At 48.3% G+C, this 26868-nt stretch overlaps 12 protein-coding genes across 13 annotated transcripts; 5 read left to right on the forward strand and 7 right to left on the reverse strand.

Annotated features, from left to right (window-relative positions):
• Nucleotides 1-963: 963 nt before the first annotated feature.
• TERG_00967 (uncharacterized protein) lies at nt 964-1416 on the reverse strand (the record flags this gene model as incomplete). The annotated part of the gene is made up of 2 exons (XM_047747683.1): nt 964-1353; nt 1411-1416. The coding sequence occupies 2 exons, from the start codon at nt 1414-1416 to the stop codon at nt 964-966; spliced, it is 396 nt and encodes a 131-aa protein (XP_047603646.1).
• A 1734-nt stretch (nt 1417-3150) lies between these two features.
• On the reverse strand, nt 3151-4276 carry TERG_00968 (uncharacterized protein; the record flags this gene model as incomplete). The annotated part of the gene is made up of 2 exons (XM_003238934.1): nt 3151-3622; nt 3687-4276. 2 exons carry the CDS (start codon nt 4274-4276, stop codon nt 3151-3153), a joined length of 1062 nt encoding a protein of 353 aa, XP_003238982.1.
• A 1145-nt stretch (nt 4277-5421) lies between these two features.
• On the forward strand, nt 5422-5727 carry TERG_00969 (uncharacterized protein; the record flags this gene model as incomplete). Its single annotated transcript, XM_003238935.1, has 1 exon — nt 5422-5727. One exon carries the CDS (start codon nt 5422-5424, stop codon nt 5725-5727), a length of 306 nt encoding a protein of 101 aa, XP_003238983.1.
• A 146-nt stretch (nt 5728-5873) lies between these two features.
• On the reverse strand, nt 5874-7109 carry TERG_00970 (uncharacterized protein; the record flags this gene model as incomplete). Its single annotated transcript, XM_003238936.2, has 1 exon — nt 5874-7109. One exon carries the CDS (start codon nt 7107-7109, stop codon nt 5874-5876), a length of 1236 nt encoding a protein of 411 aa, XP_003238984.2.
• A 1607-nt stretch (nt 7110-8716) lies between these two features.
• TERG_00971 (uncharacterized protein) lies at nt 8717-12263 on the forward strand. Its single transcript, XM_047747684.1, has 2 exons — nt 8717-11855; nt 11917-12263. Exons 1-2 carry the CDS (start codon nt 9154-9156, stop codon nt 12143-12145), a joined length of 2931 nt encoding a protein of 976 aa, XP_047603647.1. The 5' UTR covers nt 8717-9153; the 3' UTR covers nt 12146-12263.
• Nucleotides 12264-12772: 509 nt separating this feature from the next.
• On the reverse strand, nt 12773-13795 carry TERG_00972 (vacuolar protein sorting-associated protein 4; the record flags this gene model as incomplete). Its single annotated transcript, XM_047747685.1, has 2 exons — nt 12773-13292; nt 13359-13795. 2 exons carry the CDS (start codon nt 13793-13795, stop codon nt 12773-12775), a joined length of 957 nt encoding a protein of 318 aa, XP_047603648.1.
• Nucleotides 13796-14549: 754 nt separating this feature from the next.
• TERG_00973 (uncharacterized protein) lies at nt 14550-15216 on the forward strand (the record flags this gene model as incomplete). The annotated part of the gene is made up of 5 exons (XM_003238939.1): nt 14550-14610; nt 14698-14768; nt 14830-14954; nt 15025-15085; nt 15148-15216. The coding sequence occupies 5 exons, from the start codon at nt 14550-14552 to the stop codon at nt 15214-15216; spliced, it is 387 nt and encodes a 128-aa protein (XP_003238987.1).
• Nucleotides 15217-15678: 462 nt separating this feature from the next.
• On the reverse strand, nt 15679-17486 carry TERG_00974 (2,3-bisphosphoglycerate-independent phosphoglycerate mutase; the record flags this gene model as incomplete). Its single annotated transcript, XM_003238940.1, has 4 exons — nt 15679-15889; nt 15955-16537; nt 16607-17344; nt 17456-17486. 4 exons carry the CDS (start codon nt 17484-17486, stop codon nt 15679-15681), a joined length of 1563 nt encoding a protein of 520 aa, XP_003238988.1.
• A 365-nt stretch (nt 17487-17851) lies between these two features.
• Nucleotides 17852-18394, forward strand: TERG_00975 (uncharacterized protein; the record flags this gene model as incomplete). Its single annotated transcript, XM_003238941.1, has 1 exon — nt 17852-18394. One exon carries the CDS (start codon nt 17852-17854, stop codon nt 18392-18394), a length of 543 nt encoding a protein of 180 aa, XP_003238989.1.
• Nucleotides 18395-18912: 518 nt separating this feature from the next.
• On the reverse strand, nt 18913-20568 carry TERG_00976 (serine hydroxymethyltransferase, cytosolic; the record flags this gene model as incomplete). The annotated part of the gene is made up of 4 exons (XM_003238942.1): nt 18913-19873; nt 19948-20312; nt 20413-20463; nt 20533-20568. The coding sequence occupies 4 exons, from the start codon at nt 20566-20568 to the stop codon at nt 18913-18915; spliced, it is 1413 nt and encodes a 470-aa protein (XP_003238990.1).
• Nucleotides 20569-21034: 466 nt separating this feature from the next.
• Nucleotides 21035-22180, reverse strand: TERG_00977 (uncharacterized protein; the record flags this gene model as incomplete). Its single annotated transcript, XM_003238943.1, has 2 exons — nt 21035-21869; nt 21939-22180. The coding sequence occupies 2 exons, from the start codon at nt 22178-22180 to the stop codon at nt 21035-21037; spliced, it is 1077 nt and encodes a 358-aa protein (XP_003238991.1).
• A 314-nt stretch (nt 22181-22494) lies between these two features.
• Nucleotides 22495-26701, forward strand: TERG_00978 (uncharacterized protein). Of its 2 annotated transcripts, XM_047749206.1 has the most exons (4): nt 22495-22607; nt 22671-22935; nt 22992-23106; nt 23166-26701. In XM_047749206.1, exon 4 carries the CDS (start codon nt 23544-23546, stop codon nt 25206-25208), a length of 1665 nt encoding a protein of 554 aa, XP_047605284.1. In that variant the 5' UTR covers nt 22495-22607; nt 22671-22935; nt 22992-23106; nt 23166-23543; the 3' UTR covers nt 25209-26701. The 2 variants fall into 2 exon arrangements, with proteins under 2 accessions (XP_047605284.1, XP_047603649.1); XM_047747686.1 differs by having other exon boundaries at nt 22671-23471; nt 23544-26701.
• Nucleotides 26702-26868: the final 167 nt, after the last annotated feature.

The raw sequence follows: 26868 nt of genomic DNA on the forward strand, positions 1-26868 counted from the left end.
GGTTAATAACGAGATAATTTGGAAGTTAGGGAAACGCAAAGTTAGAACAACGCTCAAGCCCACTGAAATCAGCCCCTAAGTCAACTACAAGGGGCTTGGAATTGGCAGCGTATCTAGCTATTGCTGTAGTGGAGGAGTTAGAGAAAACATGTTGTATTGGCATTCAATGATATTGTAGAACGCGCCTACACAAAAATTGATATGAAGTTGAAGAGGCTACAAGTAACACGGTCAAAAGCTGTTGCGGCTCAAGCCAGGAGCCCAAATTGACCATCACGTGATGTTTCGCATTTTCTTACTTTCGAGTTTAAATCGACAGCAGCGAGCGGCAGGACGATGGTTGTTAGTATTCCTTGCACATTGGCTGGTCACCATACTGCATTGGAAGCCTCGAGCGGTCAATATCCCATTCAACAATACCTAAATCTTTGACAGAGCTGGATCATCCCGAGCCGGCGGGCGTAGTGCCATACCCTACCCCTGATGCTCAAAGACTGACCACAACTACCCCGGATGCAGTCAGCAGTTGCTATTTATGCAGTCACTGGGTCAGAAAGGCTCTAGTTCCCTTTTGGATTACGGTGTATGCCGCCTGGTTCACCTTATAATGATACCCATAACTTCCTCTAACCGTGAAAAATCGCATGAGCTTTTGTTTTCGGTGCAAATAATTGACAAGCCCTAGAGCTCTACCTTCTTGCGGATTCATTCCCCATAGTTTGTTACTCTCTATTATCTGCTGCTTCTTACACGGAGGCAGGAGTTAGCCTAGCAAACTTCAGTACTCTCAAACCGCAATTATGACTTATGGTCTCAAGGAGTGGTCTTAACATTCACAGAGAATGTAGATAATTATACGCCGTACTACTATATTCTAAGGTACGGACCCACGCCTACACTCCTGCTTTAACTGTCATACCATATTGGGAAGTATTGATTCATCTGGCTATCGAAAAATCAGGATTAATGAGGGGTTAACACCCTCTGACTCTGTTCAATTAGACACATATCGCCTATATACATTCGATATCTAGCAGCTGAGTTTTCCACACTTGCGGCAAGAGGTTCTGACACCATAGTCGCAGGCCTTGCCGGTACTCTTAGCACACTCGAAGACGTGACCGTTAGTGCAGGCAGGGTTGACTCTCTCGTTACCGCAGAACTGTCCCTGAATTCCGTTGCAAAGACAGTTGCTTGGGCGGCAGGCCCTCTTGTCAAGCTATAAACACCCACCCATTTGTTAGTAAAACCCAATGGCATATCTTGGAGCACCTTGCTTACAGGACTTTCGGCACCAGTGGCCGCTGCAAGGCAGGCGGGCACAAAGGCAACAAGGGCGAAGACAGTAGTGAGCTATAATGAAACCAAGTCAGTATGTGGAATATAATCACCAGGAAAGATGAAGTTCACCTTCATGTTTTCTGATCAAAGGGATATTGTTGGGTTCAAATTGTGGGGCTGTTCGATTTTTGTGTTGTTGGTCTGGTGAAAAGCAGATGAACTGGGGAAACGTGCTCCTTTATATATTTCACTTCGGGTCATCTACATTTCTTTTTGTCCTACTATTCGTCTTTGACCACGGTCCGGGTTATACGGGTATCATGCCGTCTCTCATGCCGTTGGGAGTACCAGGAAGCCCACTCATTGGTATTTTCCACTCAACAAACAGCCAAGTATCACACTCTCGGCAAGAAGCTAAAGCTTGGGTGATAGCCGGTAGATCCCTGCCGTTACTTATCACTATTAAATCTCGTATAGCCTGCTTGCTCCCAACTTCATATGCACGCTGCCTTGCAAACACGAGAACAAGTATTAATGTTGGCGTAGGACGCCTGAATTCCGCTCTGCAAGGAGACATGCAGGCGGGATATCACAGCAACGGACGGTGCGATGGGTTAGATTCAGGAGGCGTTATGATTGAAGGATTCGAAAATGCACGCCGAATGGAGATCTTGCTTCGTATACTCCCGTGCGCTTTGTTTGGCATTTTCCTTCTCCGGACTAGAAGATGAATACTCCGTATATCTTCATCGCTGACCTGACCAGCCAGATATTGCGGAGTTTTCTAATATTAGAATTTGTACGCGGTAATTCTCTCCAGGTCTCCTGACGATCCACTTTTCTCGTTTTCATAGCGTTCTGCGCTGGACGTTGCTATTTCTGAATAGTTTCAGATGTCTCCGGAGAATCTCCGGTGGGCGTTTTTCGCATAATTTATGGGCTCTTTGTCTTCAGAATCATCAGCAAGGAGGAGGGAGGGGGGGGGGGGGGGGGGGGGGGGTTTTTTTTTTTTTAAAAAAAAGGGGAAATACGGAGTATGAACTACAATACCCCATAGACCGGCAGTTGAGGCTCAAGGCTGAACATAGTTTCATTGACCTAGTTAGCTGGCAAGTAACTAGTTATAGAGGCCCACGGCGATCGTTCGTATTTTGCTGGTAATATTACCAGTGAAGGGTCATCAAAAATGTTTGCCCAGCAATCAATAGGCCCTGTTTTCTCATTTTATGAAGATGGCTCAAGCCTTTCAGCTCTCCCTACCAGGTCGCTACGACACTCAACAAATTGCACTGTACGGAGTAAGTGAAGCACATCCCAGTCATGTGTTTTTTGTCTGCCTTGCTGCAGAGAGCGGTAACTAGTCTGCTGGCCCACTGGATAGTTATAAATAGCTTCATATCGAGTAGGTAGATTAAGTACCACACGGAGAAGAATACCTATCTGGGGGAAGAAGGTGAGATTAAAAGTATCCCAAGCTTTCAAAATAACCCCTCACACGACACCATCGAGAGAACGAGAGAATATGAAATTATGTGTCGGTTATGCCTGCAATCGATTGGCTGACGTTTCTTATGCCACGGTTAGTATATTAGGGTGAATGTAACGGCAGAGAGCTGGTGCTGGACCGGTTTACAAGAGATTCTACTGAGTACTCCGTACGTGGCGTTGATTCCTGGAGATTTGTGGTAAGCGACAACGAATTTTTTGCTTGGCCAGATGTCGCCCAATATAAAACTTACGTGAACCATTACGAGTCGGGTCTATGAAAGAGTGAGTCCGTGGCTGGAATATAAAATCTTATTGCCATATGGTTAGGATAAAGTCATAAACGTATATCGTTGTCCTGTGAAGGCACCCTCTCATCGCCTCCTAACGTGACGCCTCTAAGGTAGCTAAATGTTCAGGAGAAGATTCAACCCACTTTCTCCACTCTTGCCATTCGGAATATGATGCACTGGCTCTAAGACCCTGGTATCTGACAGTCTTGAATTCAGACATGGCTTCCCAGGGCCTGTCTGGGTTCCCACCGCTCGAGCTCCCGGACCGGAGGAACCGACGAGTGACACTACCAGCACTCGAGGCTCCTTCCCAGCCAGCCTTTCTCATTAGGCTCTCAACGGTCTCTTCCTTCGTCCACCCCTGGTCGACAGCAACGTCTGGAAGATAGGTGGCTCCATATCGTCTGCCTCTGTGAACAAACGATATGCGGATCCCATGCGTCCCTAGCTCCCAGTCAAGCGCATGAGAACAAGTCTCAAAGTTTGAGAGAAGAGTAAGGGAGCAGGAAAGTGAGGGAAGAAGCTGTAATGGTATCGGGGAAAATCTAGTGTCTCCAAATGCCCTAAATGGTTGTGAGTTAGCATGTTATATTTTTAAGCAGACTTTCCTTGTACGTGGTTCCATACGATGTCAACGCATATGATTTCAGACCAGAGCTAAGCTCCTGGGCATCAAAAGTGCCAATACAGCCTCGGAGGGACTTGTAACCACTCCTGGAGACTGTGTTCCAAGTCACAAAGAGTGGGTATGATGCATCTGGAGGGGTACTCCGAAGGGTCTCGCTGTAACTCGGTTTGAGCGGAGAAAAGATAGATGAAGTATTAGGGCTAGGGCTAGTAGATATAGAAGTATTGCTCGTCAGTGCGGAGCGAGAAGAACTGGTAGACAGTGCTGGTGGTGTTGAGGTCGATACACTGGAGGAACCCGACGAAGCCGCGCTTTGAAGACGGCGAATACTAGGTGGCTGTAAGGTGCTCGAGAATGGTTGTTCTTTGTCCATATCATCCTGCGGCTCTTGACCACTAGTGTCTACAGGAGGTTCAACAGAAGCTCCCACTTCCAAGTCTTCATTGTCTGCTGCACGTAAAGTAAGAGCCTTTGCAGTTTCAAAATCTGTCCATAACTCTTCTACTACAGAGAGCTTTGGAGGTTTACCGCCATCAAAAGAGGCTGCTAGCGTTTCGAAGCAAAAATAGCATTGTGCAGGAGTAGCCATATTTGAGGAGCCTTGTCTTTTAAGGACGCTGAGTAGGACTGATATATAAATGATTCGGCAATCAACAGACAGGAGGAGATTATATCATGTCAACAGATGCAGACAATAGGGATGCCTGGCCACCAGATGATTGCGGGCTGAGCAAGAGCGGAAGAGAGGGCGCTTTCCCCGGGGTTTTAGCTTGTACTTGCAGTGTTTCCCGGCGTGATCCCCGCAAGAGAGCTTCGGTTGTATCCTGCCCTCCTTTATAGTTGAAGAGCCGCTGGTGCTGCAGCCTGTGCAATTATTATGGCGGGATCAAGGCAAAAGTGGACGTTGAGAAAGAGTTGAAGTTGGAAAAGTCTTTTTGCAACAAGAGGACAGACGTCATGAGTTGCGCTTAGTCATCATGTCTTGGCGCTGGTCGCATGAGCCTGGCTTGCGGCTAGCTGCCTAACAACACCACGTCCGGCGAGTGTATTGGCTGGGCCACCATCAGTAGCGGTATGGGCTGGGACAAATCACTGGCCAGGGAGGGTGAATATGGCGCGGGAAGACACATAGCAGGTTCTACACCTACGGGCGGAGTAAAACTGCCATTAGTATGCTATTTCCACTCACGTTGGCACGGAAGCTCGGCATGAAAAATAGCCTGTAGGCATTCAGTCTTCACCTGGGAGTCATCAGAGTCGATTTAAGGAGTTGCTTGAGCTAGGATTTGGACATCACGCCCTTCATAGGTTTTGCTTCCACTGACTGCTAACTATACGGGGTATTTATATCGATCTAGGCAGTGGGAAACCAGACAAGCATTTGCGCAAGTTTGAAAACTGGCGAGAATTCAATATTAAGCCGTTAGAAAGCTGAACAGCTACCCAAATATATATGCGGCGTTAGATCCAAGTCTCAAGGGTATGTGTTGCACTTTTTTGAAAAGGCGCCCTCGTCATTATACCATATCATTGTATACTGTTGTTTTGGGTACTAAACAAGAGGGCCTATATGATTGACTGCAATATAGTGGACCCTATACTAGCAGACATGGATCACCACTTACATCGAAGCGGAAAGACTGGCGATTGGGTGGGGAGCTTGTTGGGTAGGAATATGCCTACTTTCATGCAAGTTTTCTTCATACATAGAATCTTATCCACAGCTGCGAACAAATGCTTGTGTCTTTTATCCGGGTCTCCAGCCACATTCTACCAAGTATTAGCATAAAACATGGAATACGAATGGCCATTTATTGGCTGGCATTCGACCACTTCGGGCTTATCAATACCCCGCTGTCAGGGAATTCACCGCCTGGCAAAGCGATACATGCAGCATGTCCGGCAGTTGTACAGCCTGTGGGTGGGAACATGAGCCACATGGGTAGCTATTCAAAATTCAGGGTATTTGAGATGCGTATGGGTATTAAGGCAAGCATTTTCTGCAGAAGAGAGTACTCATATCGGAGGTTGAAGGGATAGCAGTAGGAAACCGTGTGTAGAGCCTCAAGGAGATTTGATGCCGGGCTTAGGTTTCCATGTTGTTGGGAAACGATTGATAGGCCCTCCAGCCATCAATCTTTGCAAGAGCAATCGCAGGGTTATCCACTTACACATAAGCGCTCATATCATTTCCGGTCACCTTTGGGTATTTTCATCCCCATCATACCCAACATGTTGCTCCCAGGACCAGACGAGCCACCCTGACTTCCGAGGCTCTCGAGTAGATTTCTTGCCAGGTTGATGTCGACTTCGTTCTCGTCAAGATCATATTCATCATCACTCTCTTCTTGATGGACGCTACCAACCCCATTGCCCCTTATAGGAGTCTTTCCCTTGGCAGCCTTCTTGGACTTGAATTGATCAAAAAACCCGGCTTGCCGTAACTCCGCTTCCATCTTCTTAGACATGTCTTCGATTTCGCCTGAATCATCGTTACCATCACTGGATCCCCCGTCAAGGTCTTGAATGCGTTTGGGCCTAAACGAAGACCCCTTATTCGAGGCAGTTGGCATGCCCATCATCTCCTTCATCATCCTTGAAAACTCCTCATCATCAAATGAAGCCTCCTTGTCCTCACCGTCGCTACTGAACTCCTCGTCAGTGTCACCATCACTGTCATCTGATCCCAATTCGTTAATAAGCCCTGCTCCATCGTAACCGGCGGTGTCATCATTTAGAAATTCCTCAAACTTTGAGACTATTCTCTGCAAATTCTCTTGTGCAGCTTTATCGCCGAAGTCACCAATCCTTTTTGCCTTTTCCCCGCTACCTCTTCCTTTTAGCTCACTTTCAAGGTCTTCGAAGCTAATGTCAAGCCACGATTCATCATCATTAACCATATCCCAAGTTTTTATTTCCGTATCCGTAGGAAGAGCCTCTTCTCCTGTGTCAACATCTTCGAGAATAAGTTTCATTTCTCGTACGTATTGCTTATCACGGTTCTGGGGGTCAGACAAGAGCATTTCAAAGCCGCAAGCTAATTTCATTCCCATATCAGCACGCTCAGAATCCTTTGAGTTTTTGGTCGCGGGAACACGGCCCTTCCATTTTGCTGGTGGTGGAAAATCCTGACTTTTTAACTGGGCAAACCCAACCTTTGTGAACTTGACACTGACTGTGACAAAATCTGTAGGTTCAAATACTAAATTACTTGGATCTTTACCCTGCAACGGCCGAAGTGAGATGGGATCCCGGAGATAAAAGGCTTCTATAGCCGAAGATATATACCCTGGCCTGGTCCGTAGTAAATGCGCGATCTTTCGCGGAATGGTAACCAGAGAAGAATGCAGGTTATTCTCAATTTGGTTTGGGTAGTTCCGGAGTCTATAAAAGGCCTCCTCCTCGATTGTGGGCGACCGCATCAACCGTTTGGACTCGGTGGTAATGATGTCCCTCGCGTCGCGGAAAGTCAGCGTTCCAGCGTTGCCTTTCTTTTTTGCTGTAGTAGTTGTGGGCGTTCCAGGCTTAATGATGACTAGCTCTCCCTTGTTGATCCAGACCTGAATCAAGGATTAGCATGTATGGATATACAAGTTCTTTTAGAAGTTGACGCTGTTTGCCTTACCCGGTTATCTGCTATTTCAGGCTCTAACCAAGCAGGCAATGCTGCCGCGGCCTCTACTAGTAAGAATTCACCATCACTGTCTGTTACCTTCACCCAGAGATTATCAAACTTTCGTGAAACCTCACGCAGGAGGTATACGATGACCCATTCATCTTCGATTGAATCTCCATATTCGGTTCTTCCGCGAAGTAAATGTATGCCTAGACGATTAACATACCGGTTAGCACGGTATAGCAATTTGTGTTAAACCGCAGGAGAGGAATAAAACGAAATTACCATCTTCCTTTGTAAGCTCCAGCTTGAAATTATCTCTCTGCCATATGTAGTTCTGCAAATACTGTTTGACTAATCCCGACGCGTACTTCTGCACTTCAATCAGAGAATTTCGGGTTGAGTCTGTTGAGTCCACATCTCCAGTGGAAGCGCTGGTCCCCAGAATCCAGTACAGGGAATACTCCACACAGTCATCCGGGAGCTGAGGTTTAGGGATGGGTCTGAACGTAGACCGGAACCACGCAATGTCTTCTTCAGTAGGACCGGCCATACCTCGTACTCCCTCTGCTCGAGTCGTTTTCGAGTCTCTTGTGTGTCTATTCCATCTCGTATTTTTTCTTATAATTTTTGGCCGCTTTTCTTTTTTTTTTTATATATTTTAGAGTTTTGATGACCTCATCGCAGCATCCGGCATTACATAAATCCATGAGTGGGGCGCTAACCCCGAAAGAGCTATATGTAAACAACGTCACAAACACGCCAAAAAATTCACGGTTCGGCTTTTGATCCCTTTTTCGACTCCACGATGGTGTTCCAACTTGGTTATCTTTAATATAAGATCAAGTATCGCGTGGCGGACCGGCTAACGATTTACAGGTCTGAGCGCGCTACTTAGTGCCTCGAGCTGTCAACATGGCATTTCCCTACATCGACACTCCACGCACCGAGGTGGATGGAAACGCGACCTTTGTCACCCAGGGACAGCGAAGTGCAACACGCCATAACCTTTCTGCACTGGACTCAGTTGAAAATTCGTTTGTATCGCCAACGAGAGATCACGATATATTGCGTGAAAATTCCGATTCGCGCAATCGACAACGCAGAGTCTCGCTTCGGACCCCTCGAGCAAGCCAAATTCTTAAATCAGCCAGACTCGATAAACGAACATTGCCAAATTCAGCATTGCCCAAGGGGGAGTTTACTCCGCTCATGAATAGCGTTACGAAGAATAACTTCTTGCGGACTGGTGGTGATCGCGCTCGAGGTGTGCCGGCCACGCCCGCGCTATCGAAAATAGATGAAAGCAATATATACGAAGGAGCTTCCATTAATAGCTCCGCCTATGATGCGACTCCCGTGCCTCAGGGCGCACCAAGTAGCGGCCACAGTACCCCATTACCTACCCTTCCCCAAAGGGATGGCGCGGGTGGGGTAATTTGTGATGGACAGAATATGACTTTGAGGGAACAAGAAAATGTACGGGTTCTCATCTTGCCCTTTCCAAGAACTTAGACGGCTACTATGTAGGTGGAATAATCTGTACTAACCCTTCTTCTTTACAGATTATCAACAAGTTTGATAAAGAGAATTTTGGACTCAAGTTGAAAATACATTATTTGGAGGAACAGCTAAGGAAGGCCGGGCCTGAGTTGAACCAAGCCGCCCTGAAAGAAAATACGGAACTCAAAGTGTCAAAGCTTACAGTACAAAGAGATTTACATCGATGCAAAAAGAGCCTTCTCCATGCTGAACGTGACTTGGAATCCTGTCAGCTGCAGCTCCAGGAGCTCCGTGCGAAGCTGACTTCGAAACAGTCTGATAGCACAGCCCAGGAAACAATAAAATGGATGCGTCAAGAAATGGAGTCCAAAGACGCGGATATAGCAGATCTTCAGGAACAATTAAGATCAACGGAATCCAAACAGGCGGAGGAGGCTGCCAATCTAAGGGAAGAAATCAATGAGTTGGAATATACCATTCGAGAGAAAGACAGGCGTATTGAGGAAAAGGAGGAAGAAATTGACAATCTACAATCTAAACATGCTGATGAAAACGCCAATATGGCTGACTTGGAGACAGAGCTTGAAGATGCCCGAAACAAAATTGAAGATCTTCAGGATAGCCTTGAGCGGGCAAGGACTGAGACCGAAAATGCCGAAACGGCTTGCGAGCAAGCTCTCCAGGAAAAGGAACAAGCTGTCGAAGACTTGAGAGAACTTCAAGACGAGATGGCAAATAAATCCATTTCTGCGTCAGGGCTGACTCGTCAATTGGAGGAGAGAGCAAATAAACTAGAGTCAGAGCTTACCACTGTTCGACAGCAATATGCCACTCTTCAAGAAAAACTGGACGATAAAGCACAGTTTGAACACCGCTTACAGGAGCAAATCAAGGATCTGAGACAAGAGCACTCATCAACAGAACGCGAACTGATCTTCCTTCAGAAAGAACATGCCAATTGTCAAGGAAATATTGAGGATAAAATGCATTCTGAAAATAGATTGCAAGAGCGGATTGAAGATCTTAAGCAAGAGCTTTCATCAGCCAAATCTGATCTGCAGCATGAGCTTGAGCAGGCTCGTCACGAGAAAGCAATTGCAATTCGTGACCAGAAGTCCACTTTAGCTCGCCTTCAGGCTCTTGAGGATGAATTACAACAGAAAGGAGAAACTAAGACCCTTCTGCAAACCAGGCACGATGCTTTGACAAACGAATCAAAAGCCCTTCAGGGAGATCTGGATCGAGCAAAGAGGGCTATTGCCCAGCTGGAAGAAGACGCAGCAGCTGAACGACAAGAATCGCTGAATACGTTGGAAGAAATGAGACACCGCCACAAAGATGAGATTGATCGACTGAATTTGCAGATTACTACACTTCGTCGTGAGGTAGACAAGAAGGATTCGTTATTCAATTCGGACTTGGACAAGTGGGAAAACATCAAGCGATCACTAGAATTGGAACGGGACCGGGCACTGCAGCAAGCTGAGGCACATAAACGAACAGTTGACAGTCTTCAGCAAATGGAAACGACAAAATCTGGGCGGGAGAAGAGATTGCAGGATATCATTGACAGCGAGAAACAACGACGTCTCCGGCAGGAAGAACTCCTCACTCGTCAGATAAAAGAGCTCAATGATGACATTTCATCTAGGAGGGAGGCATCCGAAACCCAACGATCTGAGCTACTCTCCCTGAAGGAACAGCTCAGAGTCAGCCGGCGTGAAGAACAAACCCTCAAGGAAAAACTTCAGGGTTTGGAAGACGAAATTATAGTTCTGCAGGCCAGCTTGGAAGAAGAGCAACAGTATGCTTTGGCTCAACGGAAGGCTGGCAGCTTAGACACCGGCAGTCACCTACAGAGTATAGCACAGGAGAAGCAGGCCCTTGGAGAACAGCTATCTGCCACGAAATCGGAGCTCAATGAACTCCGAGTCACCCTTTCTGAGGTAGAAGCTGAGAGAGATGGCCTCCAAGATGAACTTGCTCAATATGACCATATCGGCGATGCAACTCGAGTAGATCATGAAAAACTCGAGCTGAAGAAGGCGAAGTTACGTCTAGAGCGAGACGTTATTCGGCTAAACACCGAGAAAAGTTCATTGCAGGAAGCCAAAGATGCCCTTCAGAATGAGGTGGACAATGAGCTTGTCCGTGCTGCGGCAGAGGAGGAGCGCCTCGCTGCAGAAATCAGCCGATTACAAGACAAGTTATATATGGCTGATGATAAGAAAGATCGCGAGCTTCTCTCATATAGGAGCAAGACTACTCGACTTGAAGCCCGCCTCAAGGACCTTGAAGCTCTTCTTCATAACTCTGTGCCATCGGAGCCTGTGTCTCCCCCGGAACATGCTGATGCGTCCATATTCCGCCAATGCCTAGCCGAAACTCGGGAGCGTGAGAGAATTATCCTCCAGCGAGAATCAAACTTGAAATCAAGTATTCGACTGCTTAAGTCTCGTATCACTGATTTGGAGAAAGAGAACCATGATCTTCAGATTGCGAAATATGAAGGCAGCTCTCCGATTCCCTCTTCCCCCGCTTCACGGCTCCAGGAAGAATTACGAAATCTCCGTGCTCAGAATATTGAAGCTCACAAAGCCTTGAAAGAACTAAAGGCCAAAAACCGTGAACTTGAACAGCAAAGGTATTCTGCCAACGAGGAGAGCCAGAATTTTAGTGAAGTACTTGATCTTTCTACCCTCGATCCAGAATCCATCGCGGCCAAGTTATCCAAACGTGAAGCCCGCATTCATGAGCTCGAAGTTGACCTCCAACGAATACGCGGAGAGCGATCTACTGCTCTTAAGAATCTCAACGCAGCAGATCGTAGGATACGGTTACTGCAAGACCGCCATCCTAAAGCTATTCAAGATATGTTGAAGCAATTGGAAAAACAGAAGAGTCGACATGACAGAGAATTGGAGGTTCTGCGAATGGAGCTTCTCTGGAATCAAGTACGTTTGATCCGAGCAGAGCAGTTCCGTAGGGACCTTGCCTGGTACAAGGAAGTATCGCAGTACAGAGAACAAGAGAGGATTAGAACTACTTGGTATGTGTTTTCCTTTCACCGGCAGTGATATGATAGTTCTAAACTAACATTGTTTGAACAGTGCCCAAATAGAGCGCCAGATGATAGCTAATATGGGTATAGTGGTATCTGAAGCCACCGAGCAACTGAGTCCTATCCAGAAATTCAGAGCTGGTATTTCAGTCGCACTGTTCATCGCCCGAGCAAAGAGAGTGACAATTGAATGGAAGAAGAACTCACAAATAGGAGACCTGGTCAAGAGAGCCAAGAAAGACCAGCACAGAAAACACGGAAGAGTACTACAGAGATGAGGTACATATCGCAGAAGAATTCTTTGTCAACGATTATGGATCTTTTTGCTGTTTCTCTGGGCCGTATTGATTACATACTTCTCTATTGTTGATTAGGTTGATAGCGTTCATTTCCTCGGCAAGAGGAGGCAAAATCCGGGGTTTGGCTCCGGCGTTTGGGTATAGGAATCTGTTTATATGAGGCAATAGGCTGCGTTGTTTGGCAAGTTGTATATCAAAACTGGCTATGAGTTATATTTGCGGCTGAATCTGATAATTGGTTCATTACTCCGTTCGCTAATACGACAATGACTGGGGTAACTAGGAAGTCTTTCAACATGATGTCCTAAGTGTAAGGGAAAATACGCCCGTAAGGAGAGCGCAATAAATAACTGGAGGTTGTTGTGAACGCGAGGCAGTAGGAACCTAAGCGCCCTCGCTTCCAAACAATGCCGTCCACTCTGCACTTTTGGCAAGGTCTTCGGGGCTAACAGTCGGTCGAGATCCCTTGACAGCCTTAACAAAGTCTTTGAGAACAAGCGGAGGCTCAAGGAGCTCATCTTGGTTTACATCCACCCAGGTCATTTCCATGGCCCCCTGATCGCCTGGAGAGCACGGAGTAACTTTTTGCACTCCATCCACCATTACCTATATATAATGATTAGCCATGAAAGATGTGAAAGAAACTAAATCGTTGGTTAGGGGGATCTCACGCACCTTTTTATAATGAGTGGCAGATTGGATCTTGCGAATAGGTTGCATAAGTGCGTCCTGAACCGCAATGTTTATATCACTTCCCGAATATCCTTCGGTCAGTTCCGCGAGAGTTCGGTAATCAGGCACCGTTAGCTCGCACGGTGTACTGCCTATACTTATTTTGAACATTTTCATCCGTGCAGCCATATCTGGAAGACTTATATAGACCCTTCGCTGGAAACGGCGCCGAATTGCCGAGTCTAGCTGCCAGGGAATATTCGTCGCTCCAAGGATCAACACTCCGCTTGAGTCCTTGCCGACACCGTCCATTTGGACAAGCAGCTCTGTTTTGATGCGACGTGACGCATCTGGTTCTCCTTCGCCACGGGTACCACAAAGGGCATCTATCTCGTCGATAAAAACGATGGCAGGTTTATTTTCTCGAGCCATATTGAAGAGTTGCTTAACGAGCCTAGGTATCATTACGTATTAGTGAGTGTTTATTGCATAAAATCTGAGATCATGTCTGGGAACTAACCTCTCACTCTCTCCCATCCACTTCGAGACGAGGTCACTACTGCTCACGCTGAAAAATGTGCTCTTTGCCTCTGTGGCCACTGCTTTGGCCAGATAGGATTTACCTGTCCCAGGTGGCCCATAAAGCAAAATTCCTTTCCAAGGTTGGCGGTTCCCTGTAAAGAGTGACGGGAATTTAATGGGTAGTATGACGGCTTCTTGGAGAGCTTCTTTCGCGCCTTGCAGACCAGCAACGTCTTCCCACCTTACGTTGGGCTTGTCCGTTAATATAGCCCCTGCCAAAGCTCCGCGAAGCTTTTTCGACTCGGCGTCCTCATCGTCATTGTCACCTTTGCTAGAAATGGAGAAATCCACGTTAGAAATCAATTTTAAGCTGATACTGGAGATACGGAATCCAAACTCACCCTCCTTTCCCACTGCCATGTGCAATCTTCCCATTTGCCCCAACTGCACTGGGTTTCTTCCTATTATCAAGTCCCGCAAGGTGGTTCTTTAATTTCTCTGCCCTCTCCATGTACTCTCCGGTCTTTGCCCGGATCATCTCCTTCGACTTGGGGGTTTTCTCCCATTTTAGAGCGAGCATGAACAGCTCGAGGGCCGAGTAGTATGTCTGGTATGCCTTCTCATAGTCGCCCGCATTATCAAGTTCAATCGCGCTCTTCACGGTGTCGATCGCCCGGCCGAGGAAATCGGTGTTGCTCATGGTGTCCACTCTTCTAGGTGTGTAGTCTGACAAAAAGAAAACAAAGAAAAGATCGCAGCACTGCTCAGTCCGTTGGCAACGCTGTCAAAACAGCCTTGAATGAGGGGGGAGGATCGATAGGCGTTTGGCGTTGGGTCCAAAAAGGCGGTACTTCGAGAAGGGCAATGAGAGGGAAACCGGGGGGGTCTTTTTTTAGAGTATCTCTGGGGTAGTATGCATATCGTTGATCTCTGCAAGAAGAAACGATCGTCTGTACGTCTGGAGGTGAAAAGTGGCAGCCTAAATCCGCAAAATATCGATGTTGCCTCCGTTGTTGTTTGGACTGACCCCAGCTTCGACTTTCAGGCCCTTTTTTCTTTTTGGGTTGCTGGGCGAGCGACTCAGAGATCCGCGATTAGATAAGAAAACGGCCAACCGGGCGACGACGACACCGCAGGCACATTCAAGACTTGCAAGCCCCTTAAGCGCTGACGAAGACCGATTTTAAACATGGCAGACGCCCAGAAGCAGCTTCAGGCTCTCAGTGAAGAGTATCAGAAGCTTCAGACCGGTCAGCCATTTGCGACTATACCTCCCCCAAGGTGGATGGTTAATTAGGACTCCCTCCCCGCTAACATCTGCCCCTCGGTATTTACAGAGCTCGAAGAAGCTATCGCAGCTCGAGAAAAGCTTGAAGCCCAGCAGCAGGAGAATACGAGTGTACAGAAGGTGAGAAGCTATGCTGTGTTAATTGGAAAGATGCCATTGCTGATGGTTGGACGCTGGCTAGGAGTTCAAAACGCTCGACGATGATGCAAACATATATAAACTCGTTGGACCAGTGCTTTTGAAGCAGGATAAGACAGAGGCCGTTATGGCTGTCGAAGGCCGCCTGGATTTTATAGAGAAGGAAATGTACGGTGAAGACGTTTTACGAAGCAGGTGTGGCTATCCTTGACTGCGATGCTGATTATTCTATCGACAGCAAACGAATCGAGAAGCAGATCACCGAGATACAGGAGAAGAGTGACAATAAGAGGGGAGAGGTATGTTGCTTGCATTTCTTTTCTCAGGCTTTTCTGGGACCATGGCTCACCTCTATAAATAGATCATTCAGCTACAGTCGCAATTGCAGCAACCACAGCCCGGTGGAGCTCCCGTAGCCGCTCGAGAATAATCACAGTTATGCATTTGATAGATTCAGAGTAACGATGATTATTCCAATTACCTACCGCCAAACTACTCAGATGCCTAGGAGATGAATACTGAGTCCTACGAATGAGAGTCTAGAAAACATATCCAAGTCTCTCTATCGGCAATAGGAAATAGGCCAAGGCCGTCAATATACCCATAGCCAAGCACTGGCTAGATAGAAACCGTCATTGAAAGCGGCGACAAGCCCTGCTCTTGCTAGCCAGATCTAGCACTATTAACTATTGACCAGAAAAGTCATATAATCAAAAAAGACATAATCAATATTTCTCTTCTCTCTTCAGAACACGCGAGCTTGAATCCTACGCACTCTAGGACATCATTCTATGAATGCATCAACTTGTTCTTCCTATATTTACAACCTTATCCAAACGACCTCCATTTTACACACTCTAATTCTAGAGATAGGTATTTACTATCTATCCTTCTATGCCTTGACAAGCAAGCTAGTGCCGTCCATTTCCTCTGGCTGCTCAATACCCATGGCCGCAAGAACTGTGGGAGCAACGTCACCAAGAACACCCCCTGATTTCTTCAAACTCCAGCCTTCAGGAGCGTTTGCCATGACGAATGGAACAAAGTTAGTGGTATGAGAAGTCTTAGGTGTTCCATCTGCGTTCTTCATCTCCTCGGCGTTTCTAGAAAGAAACATTAGTTTGATGATACCACAGTGGACAGGCTCCTACATGTGAAAAACACTCACCCGTGATCAGCAGTGACGAATAGGATGTATCCATGTTTCTTGCAGGCTTCATAGACGCATCCGATGGCAGCATCGGTGGCAGCCACACCCTTAATGGCGGCTTCATAGACACCGGTATGGCCAACCATGTCTGGCGGAGCAAAGTTGTTCATCAAGAATTCGTACTTGCCGTCGGCGATTCTTTCCGCAAGCTTCTCTCCAACTGGCTTTGCGCTCATCTTAGGGTCGAGATCATAAGTTGCAACCTTGGGAGAGGGTATCATCTCTCTGTCTTCGCCTTCGAATTGCTTCTCAACACCTCCGTTGAAGAAGAAGGTGACGTGGGCATACTTCTCAGTCTCAGCAATGTGGCATTGCTTAAGCTGCTTCTTGCTCAACCACTCGGCAAGGACGTTACCCATATGTTGGGGGGCAAAAGCAATTGGGAAGGTATAGTCGGTCTTGTATCTGGTCATGGTGGTGATAGAAATGCTCTTGGGGTAAGGGAAGTCTGGCTTTGGAGACCGATCCACATCTCCCAGGAGCTGTGTGATTTCTCTGACACGGTCTGAGCGGTAGTTGAAGAAGAAGAGGGTATCATTGTCTGTGTTTACCAAAATTAGCGACCTGGTTGAACCTCAGAACCCTGCGGAGTGTTGGCAGAGTTGCTTACCTTGGACTCTGCGTTCCTGGCCACCGAAGATGATTGGCTTTAAGAACTCATCATTTTCACCCTTATCGTACCTCTCCTTGATCGTCTTGACAGCATCGTGGCTCTCCTCACCCTCCCCGGTGACAATACCCTTCATGGCGACCTCGATGCGGTCCCATCGCTTATCACGGTCCATGGCATAGTATCGGCCAACGACGGTAGCTAGTTCACCTACACCTAGCTCTTGGGTCTTCTGCAGCAGTTTTTCCATGTATCCCGCTGCACTCTTTGGGTCTGTATCTCTTCCATCGCCGAAGAAGTGGATGAAGACCTTTGGCACGCCCATATCCTTTGCTACCTGAAGCAAGCCAAACAGATGGTTGATGTGAGAATGCACTCCACCATCGGAGATAAGACCAAGCAGATGGAGTCTTCCGTTTCCATTCTTTGCATTCTCGAACGACTTGACGATGTTCTCGACTTTGCCCAGTTGGCCCTTCTTCAAGGTCTGGTCAATGCGGACAACGTCCTGCCACACAACTCGTCCGGCACCGATGTTCAGGTGGCCGACTTCACTGTTGCCCATGAGGCCCTCCGGAAGGCCAACGGCAGTGGAAGAGGCATCAATCTCGGTGTATCCCTGGGCGGTCTTGGATCCCTCCTGAGCGAAGCCAGACATCACCGGGGTCTCAGCAGCGGCAATGGCATCACCATCCTTGGGGGAATCGGGGCCTGGAATTCCCCAGCCATCGATAACAACTAGATACTAAGTCAGTATATAAATCCTACCGATAGACATTATCACCTAGAAGTGCCCATCTATAGAGCGTCCCTCTGAGCATCAACAAACGGAGAAGATATTCAACGTACTCAACACCGCCTTGTTTTCTACCTTCGCCATGGTTAATAGAAGTGAACAGACACAATTGAGTGACGGTAGATCGATCAGCCAGAGCTATCAGCCTGTACCAGCGCAAGAGGTGCAGGAATCTCCAGAGCAATGGCGGGGGACGGCGAGAGTGATGGAGGGGCTTTTTCGCTGCGTTCCGGAACATCGTTTCTTCTTCCGCGCGCGAGTCCAGAAGAAGAAAAGAAAAAAATCCAACCGCAACGACGTCATTATTTCTCCAAATTCCCGCAAGAACACTCAACAAGCCAGGGGCCGTTGGACAGAGATACCAGAGCAAGCACCCTTGCATATCTCTTCCCGAATAAACAAGGAGAGACAACACTGCATAATATCATAATATTAACGATAATAATATAATGTCCGTCCAGCCGTCGCCGTCACGCGCAACGCCATCGCGAAAGACCCCCGGCGTCTCCTCCACGCATCCAAACACGCCGTCCATCCAACAGCCACAGGGACAATCACAATCACAGCAAGACGAAGCAATAATAATCAGCTCCTTCGATCCAACAGCCGCGCCTCCGTTTCCTCCTCCACAGACATTTGACATTCTCCCGCCCCTCCACGCCCTGCTGGCACGTCTCCTATCAAACCAGTCATCCAGCTTCGCTACCGGCCAACCGGGGGAGCCGGGCCTGTCTCAATCTACGGAGCAGACTCCCGGCGGCGGGATCGCGTCGTTGGACGGGCTGGATCCAAAATCATTGCTTACAGGAGCCAGTGCGGTGAAGATACGCATTCAAAAGGCGAGGAATGCAGTTGAGGAGATGCCGGATATTGAGCGGACGATTGCTGAGCAGGAAGAGGAGATAGTGATGTTGGAAAAAAGGATTGGGAGGCTGAGAGGTGTTTTGGATAATTTCAGAGGGAGAAGTGAGAAGCTTGCGGGCGGATTGTGATTGCCATTCTTTCAATTTGCGGTTTAAGGACGGCGGACTGTACGATAGACGAGCAGTGTTATGATACCAATTTCTTTTCTCCCTTTTCGATTTACCAGACAGTGAACTTTTGGGTGATTGATGGTCAAAAAGTCATGCATTAAATGTGAGCTAGGGCTTCAGACCAGGACAGCCGGTGATGAGACACGGTTGCCATCGAGATAGTTGAATGTACAAATATATAAACAAAAACAAAAAAGGAAAACCAGCATGAACTAAGCAGAAAGTTGATATCATCCCACCGAAAACACCATGGATTGCTTGTTGAAGATCCATAACACATATTTTGACCGGTCATCGCTCCCAAAAAAAAAAAAAAATCGTGATTGCACATAAAGGTTGAAAATTCATCGCTTTTTTTTTACCCACTTTTTTTTTCTTTCTGTTTCCGTTCGAAGCAATGCACCGGCTCATGAGATCAAAGGGAAGGGGAATAAAGGAGGAAAAGAGGTCAGAGAGGTTAGGGTATATAAGTCGACTTAGACTGGAAGAGGGAAGGTGTTGGCCCATTCGGCAATCTCCTTTCTGAGTTCAACGATCTCCTTGACCGAGTCATTGGCAACCTTGGCCTTGAAGTCCTTGAGCTTGTTGGCCTCCTTGGGCAGCTTGCTCTGGACATCCTTGCAGATTTTAATGGCGGTGTCAATGTAGCGGGTGATGCGCTTGAAGTCTTCCTCGCCCATACCACGAGAAGTCATGGCTGGAGCACCAATTCTGAGACCACAGGGGGTCAAGGCAGACTTGTCTCCGGGGATGGAGTTCTTGTTGCAGGTGATGTTGATCTGCTCGAGAACCGCCTCGACACGGGCACCGTCGAGGCCTCTGGGCCGCAGGTCGAGGAGAACCATGTGGCTGTCGGTTCCATTGGCGACGAGAGTGTGGCCGAGCTTCTTGAGCTCCTCCTCGACGGCCTTGGCATTCTTCAGGACTTGTTCCTGGTACTGCTTGAACTCGGGGGTATCGACCTGCTTGAGGGCAACAGCCAAAGCAGTGATGGTGTGGTTGTGAGGACCACCTTGGTGACCGGGGAAGACAGAAAAGTTGATTGGGTTCTCGAGGTCGTACATGATCTCCTTGCCAGACTTATCAGTGCTTCGGACTCCCTTGCGGAAGAAGATCATGGCTCCACGGGGTCCACGGAGAGACTTGTGGGTCGTGGTAGTGACAACATCAGCGTGCTCAAATGGAGATGGAATAACTCCAGCAGCAATGAGACCGGAGATGTGAGCCATGTCGACAATGAGATAAGCACCGACAGCATCGGCAATCTTTCTCATTCTAGCGTAGTCAATGAGACGGCAGTAGGCAGAGGTACCAGCAACAAGACATTTTGGTCTGTAGAGCTTAGCATTGGACTCGAGGAGGTCATAGTCAATGATGCCAGTCTCAAGATTGACCTGGTATGGGAACGTCTCAAAGTAGGTAGAGACAGCAGAGATCCTGCCATTTCACAAGATGGTTAGCAATTGCGCTTTGTCGACTCGTCAACTTGATTGGATATCTGTATCACGTACTTCTTAGTGGGAGTCTGGTAACCGTGGCTCAGATGGCCACCGTGGGGCAAGTCCAAGCCCATAAGTCTGTCATGGGGTCTCATCAAAGCCTGGTAGACCTGCAAGTTGGCAGGGCTTCCACTAAGGCACTGGACATTTACACCCCATTTCTCGGGGTCGAGATTGAAAGCCTTGAGGGCTCTTCGCTGGCAGGTCAGCTCGAGTTCGTCGATATGCTGGTTTCCGCCGTAGTAACGAGCTCCGGGGTATCCCTCAGAGTACTTGTTCGACATTGGAGAGCCCAGAGCGTCGAAGACAGCCCGCGAGGTCACATTCTCAGAGGCAATGAGCAGGATGGACTCCCGTTGGCGCTTGATCTCTTTCTCCTGTAGTGTCTCTGTCAGTAACCGCCCTACGGTAACTCGCCCAGCCAGCAGCAACCACAGGCCCCCAGAGGCAGCAGATAACAAAAATAAGCAGACGTACCATGATCTCAGCGATCTCGGGGTCAGAGTCAACGAGTGACTTTTCCATTTGCTGTTCGACAGTAGTTAGAATCGTAGTTCGCAGCCGTTTCGCTGGAGGGGTAGGTCAGCTCCGACTTACCTCGCGATGAGCCTGGGAGAGAGCGTAGGTAGACATGGCGACGAGACTTCAGCAGCGTAGATCTCAGGGTCAATTCCTTGATTGCAAAAACGCAACGATGCAGCAGCTGCTCTGTATCTTTTGGGGATTTGTTTGTTGATGAAAAGAAAGAAGCGAAGTTTCGGCGGTTGGTTTTTTCTCCTCCTCTTTTTTTTTTTCTGCGGGACTAAAAAGTTCGGTGGGGTTTTTGGTTGGTCGCTCTCTTTTTTTTTCGTTTCTTCCTGCTCTGGCCGTCGATGAAATAAATTCGCCGGAGTCGGAGCTTGCCAGGGCTAGAATTTGGTCATTATTGAAGATTATTTGCGCCCTTTGCGAGTATAGCCGTTGGGCTGATAGGCGGCGGAAGATAGAAGGACTAGTTATGGAAAAGTCGGAGATCTGGGGGACCGGAGAAATGGAGCATGGGATGGGCTTTTGGTATCCTTCTATATCTACATTATTATTTTTGATAGGCTCGGTTGATTTATGCCGACTGTTTCTTCTTCTTCCTCTTCTCTTCCTTGCGGGCTCTTCTCTCTTCCTCAGTCTCGTCTCTGTGTTTCTTGCTGCTCTTCTTCTGCACTTCGGGGCTGTCTTCTTTGCCCTTCTTCGCCTTCTTCTGCTTCTTTTTCTCGCCGTCTTCTCGGATCGGTAGGCTCTTCTTCGTATTTGAGCCTTCGTCTTCCTCTTCCTCGTCCGGCACAAGCACGGCGTCCTGTTTCCGCTTCTTATGCTTCTCCTTGCGATCTATGTCGGCTCCCTTGGGCATTTTGAACTGCTTAGCCGCTGGGCCCGGCTCCTCATCACTCCAGCCGATTGTTTCTGGGAGCTGGTCTGCCGAACCAAAGGGTTTGTAGCGCATCTGTAAATGTTGAGGCTGCTTTGGCGGTTTCTTCGTCAACGCCGATATGTCGATCGATCCATTGGCATGAAAACTATCTCCCTGCGGAATTTTGACGACCTGCTCTAGATGGTACGTTCGAGACACCGGAACCTTGTGTCTACGGTAGACATTGCCATTCTTGTCTGGCACAAGTAGTGATTTCTGCTTCTCAGAGCTCCCCAATTGGTTTTCTTGTAGCTTGTAGGCCGTTCCCTTGTGTGTTAGGACCGGCTCTCCGCTTGTGATTGCGTCCATGGCAAGGCTCTCTATCGATGACACCGGAATGCCAATGGGGGTTGTTATATGCCATAGTTGCTTTCCGTCGAGGTTAGATAGTAACTGTGATATGTCGCTAGGTTGGGTGGATGACTTCTGCATGAACTGGAATCCCTGCGGAGGCTTGTATGCTTTCGTTGGTACCGGGTCGACCGTATTTCTATATGGTAAGAGGTTAGTTAAGAGAGCACATCGATGTAAGGAGCTTCCATGCAGGCCAATTGCATACTCTTCTTGTATCGTTACTCTCTTCTTGGTAGAAGGTGGAGGCGGTGGTGTCTGTTCTTCAGAGGATTCATCTTCCGAGCTGGAGTCACTCGTTTCTTCGGCTGTTTCCTCTGTTGATTCAACGGGCTCCTTGCTTTTCTTCTGCTTCTGCTCCAGCTCCTCTGGGGACGTTGATTCCTCCTCACTCTCTGAAGAACTCGAGCTGTCCGAGACCGTCTCTTTGCTCAAGGGCGCCGCCTTCATCTTGTAATTTGCACAGCCGATTCGAAGCTTCCTATACCGAGTTTTCGTAGAATCGCACGCTTCTCAGCCAGAATTGGAACCACCGTCTCTGCAAAAAAAATACACAGGAGACGCTTCAAGTCTTTATTTTGTTCTAATATAAACAAAACAGTGATATCTCTGGTATTTTCATCATCATCTTCTTCTTGTCTTTTTTATTTTTTCATTTAAAACTTTTTTTCCTTTTGCGCCGAGCACGGGCCACATCCAACACTGATAAGATAAAAAAAAAAAAAAAAAAAAACGAACGAAAAGAAAAGAAACAAAATTCAGTTGACAGCGAGAGATGGAAGAAGATAACACTCGTTTAGCACTTGTTGGTCCCTGGAGTCATAAGGGAGGCTAGCCCAGACGATGAAGCGAAGGGCGACAGAACAATTGCAGCCGCGTAGGTTGGGATTCTCCTGATTTTCAATATGGACTTCAATTGCTAACCACTTCTACTGCCTAGCTCTCAGCGCTGTTGCTGCTCAAAGGGCTCGTCAAGCCAACGCTACGACCGAGAGAGCGCCTGCACCTGTGTGCTCGGGGGAAAGCTCATCGTCACAGGAATTAGATGCATCGCCGACTCCGATACCCCCTAACCAGGCCAAGATTCTCCAAAACCGTGCGCCCGGTGTCCGCAATGCCGTTCCAGGGAGAGCCGGTCAACGCGCGGGAGCGATAACGAACGGCAGTAGAAGGGAGCCTACGCAGCCAGAGAACAAGAGAGAGAGGTGAATCTATATCTAGTCAGTCATGTTGAAACACAGTTGCTAATAGGAAGTGCTAGGAATGCGCCTGGACCAGCTCAGGAGGGATTCATTCTGTCAAGGACCACCTTCACTCCAGATGATATCGTATACGCTAGAGATGACGCTCTCTGTCTACGGTTACGAGTCGGGGAGGTATGCTTGCTTGCACCTTTAATCAGTAAAAAGCACAAATTTCACTAATTGACAAGCAGTCACTGGCGATTATCGGCCGTTATGATCTCTGGGTAAAGCGAGGGGTAGTGAGCGTGATGGGAGCAAAGCTGTACCCGTGTGATCGTTTATACAGAGTCTATGCCCCGTCTACACACTCACTGCCTATTTTAAAGTCCATCTCGGGCCTGAATGGGTTTTCAGAATTCGAGCTTATTTCGGTGGACGATGGCCTGCCTGAGCTCGCGAAGGTATCGAACCTGTTCCATCGCATATGGAATGGCTCCATGGCGATATCGCCTCGATGCATGTTGACTCTCAGCAAGGAGGGTGCCTCGTTTTCACTCGTAAGCTTCCTTAGTTCTCTTAGGTATGACGATAGTGGGCATGCTAATTGACGAAAAATTTATTTATGGTAGATGGGTTCGTCTGTGGAAGATCCCTTCAAGCGCCATATTCGGCCACTGCATCTAGATAAGAAATGGAGTTCGATGATCCAGCGTCTATCCCAGCGCGGTAGGGATCTAAACGTTCTCACCTGCGGTCCAGGAGGGTCGGGGAAATCAACATTCAACAGATACCTGCTCAATCACCTACTCAGTCTCCAACCAGAGAAAGCAGATAACAAGGCGCGACACGGCGATGGCGTCCTATTCCTTGATCTGGATCCCGGGCAACCAGAGTATTCACCGATAGGCCATGTCTATCTAGCGCATATCCGGTCGCCTACACTAGGACCGCCTCTGTCGCACCCAGTCTTATGCCCAGAGGACGGCTCAATCATCCGAGTACATCATATCGGCAGCAGCTCTCCCAAGGACGACTCGAAGCACTATGTTCAATGCACTATGAACCTTCTACGGTACTACCATACAAGTATGCATGAAACTTACTCGCGGTGTCCGCTAATAATTAACTACCCCGGGTGGATCTTTGGGCAGGGCCTAGAGATTCTAACCAGATTTCTGGAGGCGCTTAGGCTATCTGATGTAGTATATATGAGCGAAACTGGACCGGAAGAAGTGGCTGGGCCCCTGAAGTCTGTGGCAAGTCAATCTCGCATCCCGTTCTGGACACTGCCCTCGCAGCCAACAGAGTATGCAACGCGCTCTCGTGGCCAGCTACGCCAGATGCAGATGCTATCTTACTTTCACATGCAAGAGAGTCGACATCCGACCAACGCATTCGTGTATGAGGAGCGAAGTTCGACCAGCGTGCACTGGTCTGCGACTCCTCTGTGCCATACGCGTGCGGTGAAAGTGAACTATTCGGGCAGCAGCCAAGGCATTCTTGGTGTGATGATAGCTGGTTTCCCTTACGATAAGGAGCATATACTCGATCTATTGGATGGGGCTATAGTGGCCGTCGTGGCAATCGAACATGCCGACGCCTTTAAACCAGTTCCCGATGACGTCGAGTCCATCGATATGCTCTTCCGAGCAGAAGAGGATAGTGGATTCGAAGACGCGGCTGAAGAAGTCGAAGGTGATACAGAAGAAGCAACATTGCCAGCAGCAGCAGCAGCGACAAAACGACAGGCCTTAGCCGAGAGACTACAGCCACATCTACACCGCACCAAGGAGGACATCCCTTATCTGTTCAGCGGCAACGGAACATGCGCGCATCTGAACCCACAGCACTCACACTCGCTTGGTCTAGCCCTGGTCCGGGGCATCGACACCTCCAGCCAGGCTTTGGAGCTTATCATGCCCATAAGATCTGCGGCTGTGCGTGATGCGTTGGAGCGAGGACATCAAATCGTGCTTGTGCGAGGCCATCTCGATAATCCTGACTGGGCCTTGACGGAGGAGTACTTTGCCGCTAAGTGGGCGCACAAACACCTTCCTGCACAGCTGCAGAAGATGCAGAGCGAGGGGAGGAGCCGAAGAGAGCGGGAGATCTATCAGGAACGGCTGAAGCAGAGGCTGTACAGGGCAGTGCGGGTGCCGTGGGTACAGCCTGAGAAGACAAAGAGTGGGAATCTGGAGAAGAACCAGAAGACGAGGGCCATCTGGAAGCTAAGAAGAGACGACGAGGCCGGGGACGAAGACGAGGATTCGGGCGGAAGCGAGCGGGAGTGGTGATCGTGTCTGGCCCCCCTTTGCGCTGATTGTTCCATATAGTACAACTTTGGTTGGTTTAACTACTGGGTTTTGGTTTGGTTACCTTTTGGTTGGCGGTTGGTTCGTCCATTCACAGCCAGATAAATTAAAGCGATTGATAGGCGATGAATGCACATCTATAACCTATATAAGATATACATAAGACTTACGACTACAAACAAGGCATCGTCCAACCTTGGTCACGAACACGAGCCAGCATCCAACATCAACATGCTACCCATGGGCGATAACGGGATCGAAGCATGTGTTGTATCCCTGGGATAGCAATAGCAGGGCCCCAAACAGGCGAGTCGATGCTAATAATGTACGGAGGTAATGCTGGCGATGCTTCGGTCCGCCAGGTCGGACAGCCAACGGGAGCAGACCATGTCATCGAGGCTGAACGCATTTTTTTTAACTACACGGCCAGAGCACAAACACCTGCACTGCATGGTACATATACACAGACTCCGCATGTACACATGCATCGACATCGTTACTCCGAACACAGGCCAACTGCATCATGTAAGTCAGGACGAGAGCGCGAGTAAATCGTGCATGATGAGGTCAATCTCAACGCAGCTATCCAGACACCCATGTCCAGGCTAGACGGAACGGTTCGTCGCGTCCAGGGATGAAACACACCGCAGTTGTCTGGAGTACGGAGTACTCCGTTTGAAGATATGGCTAATCTACGGTTAATCTACGTAAGTGTCCGTTTGCCCCCTACTCCGTAAACATAAAGAGGGTATCGTTAATATCGGGGTTGAAGTATATATGCTTGTTCAGGGGAGACCTGGCAATAGCCGAAAAGGCGAGGTACTTCATAATAAGCCACGCAGACCGGATCGAGGGCTTGCAAGGGAGCGGTGATAAAATATAAAATAAACGAAACGGAAGAAGGATCCGAGGGATAACTATGAAGTAATAGTTGGACTTGGTGAAGAAGAAAAAAAAGCAAAAGGGGGATGTACAGATGCCCGGAGACGCATCACAAAGCCGCAGTCGACGGTTGATGTACACGGTACACGACGCACGATTCACGGTTTACGAGGCCAGCGAAAGGGAGAACGAGAAAAGAGAAGACGACGACGACAACGATGGAGTACTGCTCTGATAGCTCACATTCCCGCGGCACTCCCGTGCTTTCCGCCTGCAGCTAAATGGTACTATCGCACTATGGAAGTATGGTCCCTGGAACCAAGCCGGATATACGACAGGCTGTTGAGATGTGTGATCTGTACCATCGACCCCAAGCGATTGGAACATCACATTTTGGCTTTCCCCATGGGGCAGAACAGCAGAGCAAGGGCGAGAGAAGGGCGAGAGAAGGAAGAAGAAGAAACGAAACGAATCCCTCCCCCTTTCATCCGGCGTGTTTCTCTCGTTTCTTTTTCCTTCAAAACGGGCCTTGTATTACGATGGCCTGTCTGCCCTGTATGACGATTTATGACTCAAGGACGAAGGACGAAGAAGGAGAAAAAGAGAAAAAGAGAAAAAGAGAAAAAGAGAAAAAGCAGAGGAGGCAAGGGTCAAGGGTTCGGCTGTTTTGCTTTTTCTCCCTTTCCACCCTCCCTTGTCCTGTCTGTGAATAACCGCCATGCGAGGATGAGAGAGATGGATGCCCAATGAAGGCAGAGAG

The sequence above is a fragment of the Trichophyton rubrum genome, assembly GCF_000151425.1.
Source record: "Trichophyton rubrum CBS 118892 genomic scaffold supercont2.1, whole genome shotgun sequence".
Lineage (NCBI taxonomy): Eukaryota > Fungi > Ascomycota > Eurotiomycetes > Onygenales > Arthrodermataceae > Trichophyton > Trichophyton rubrum.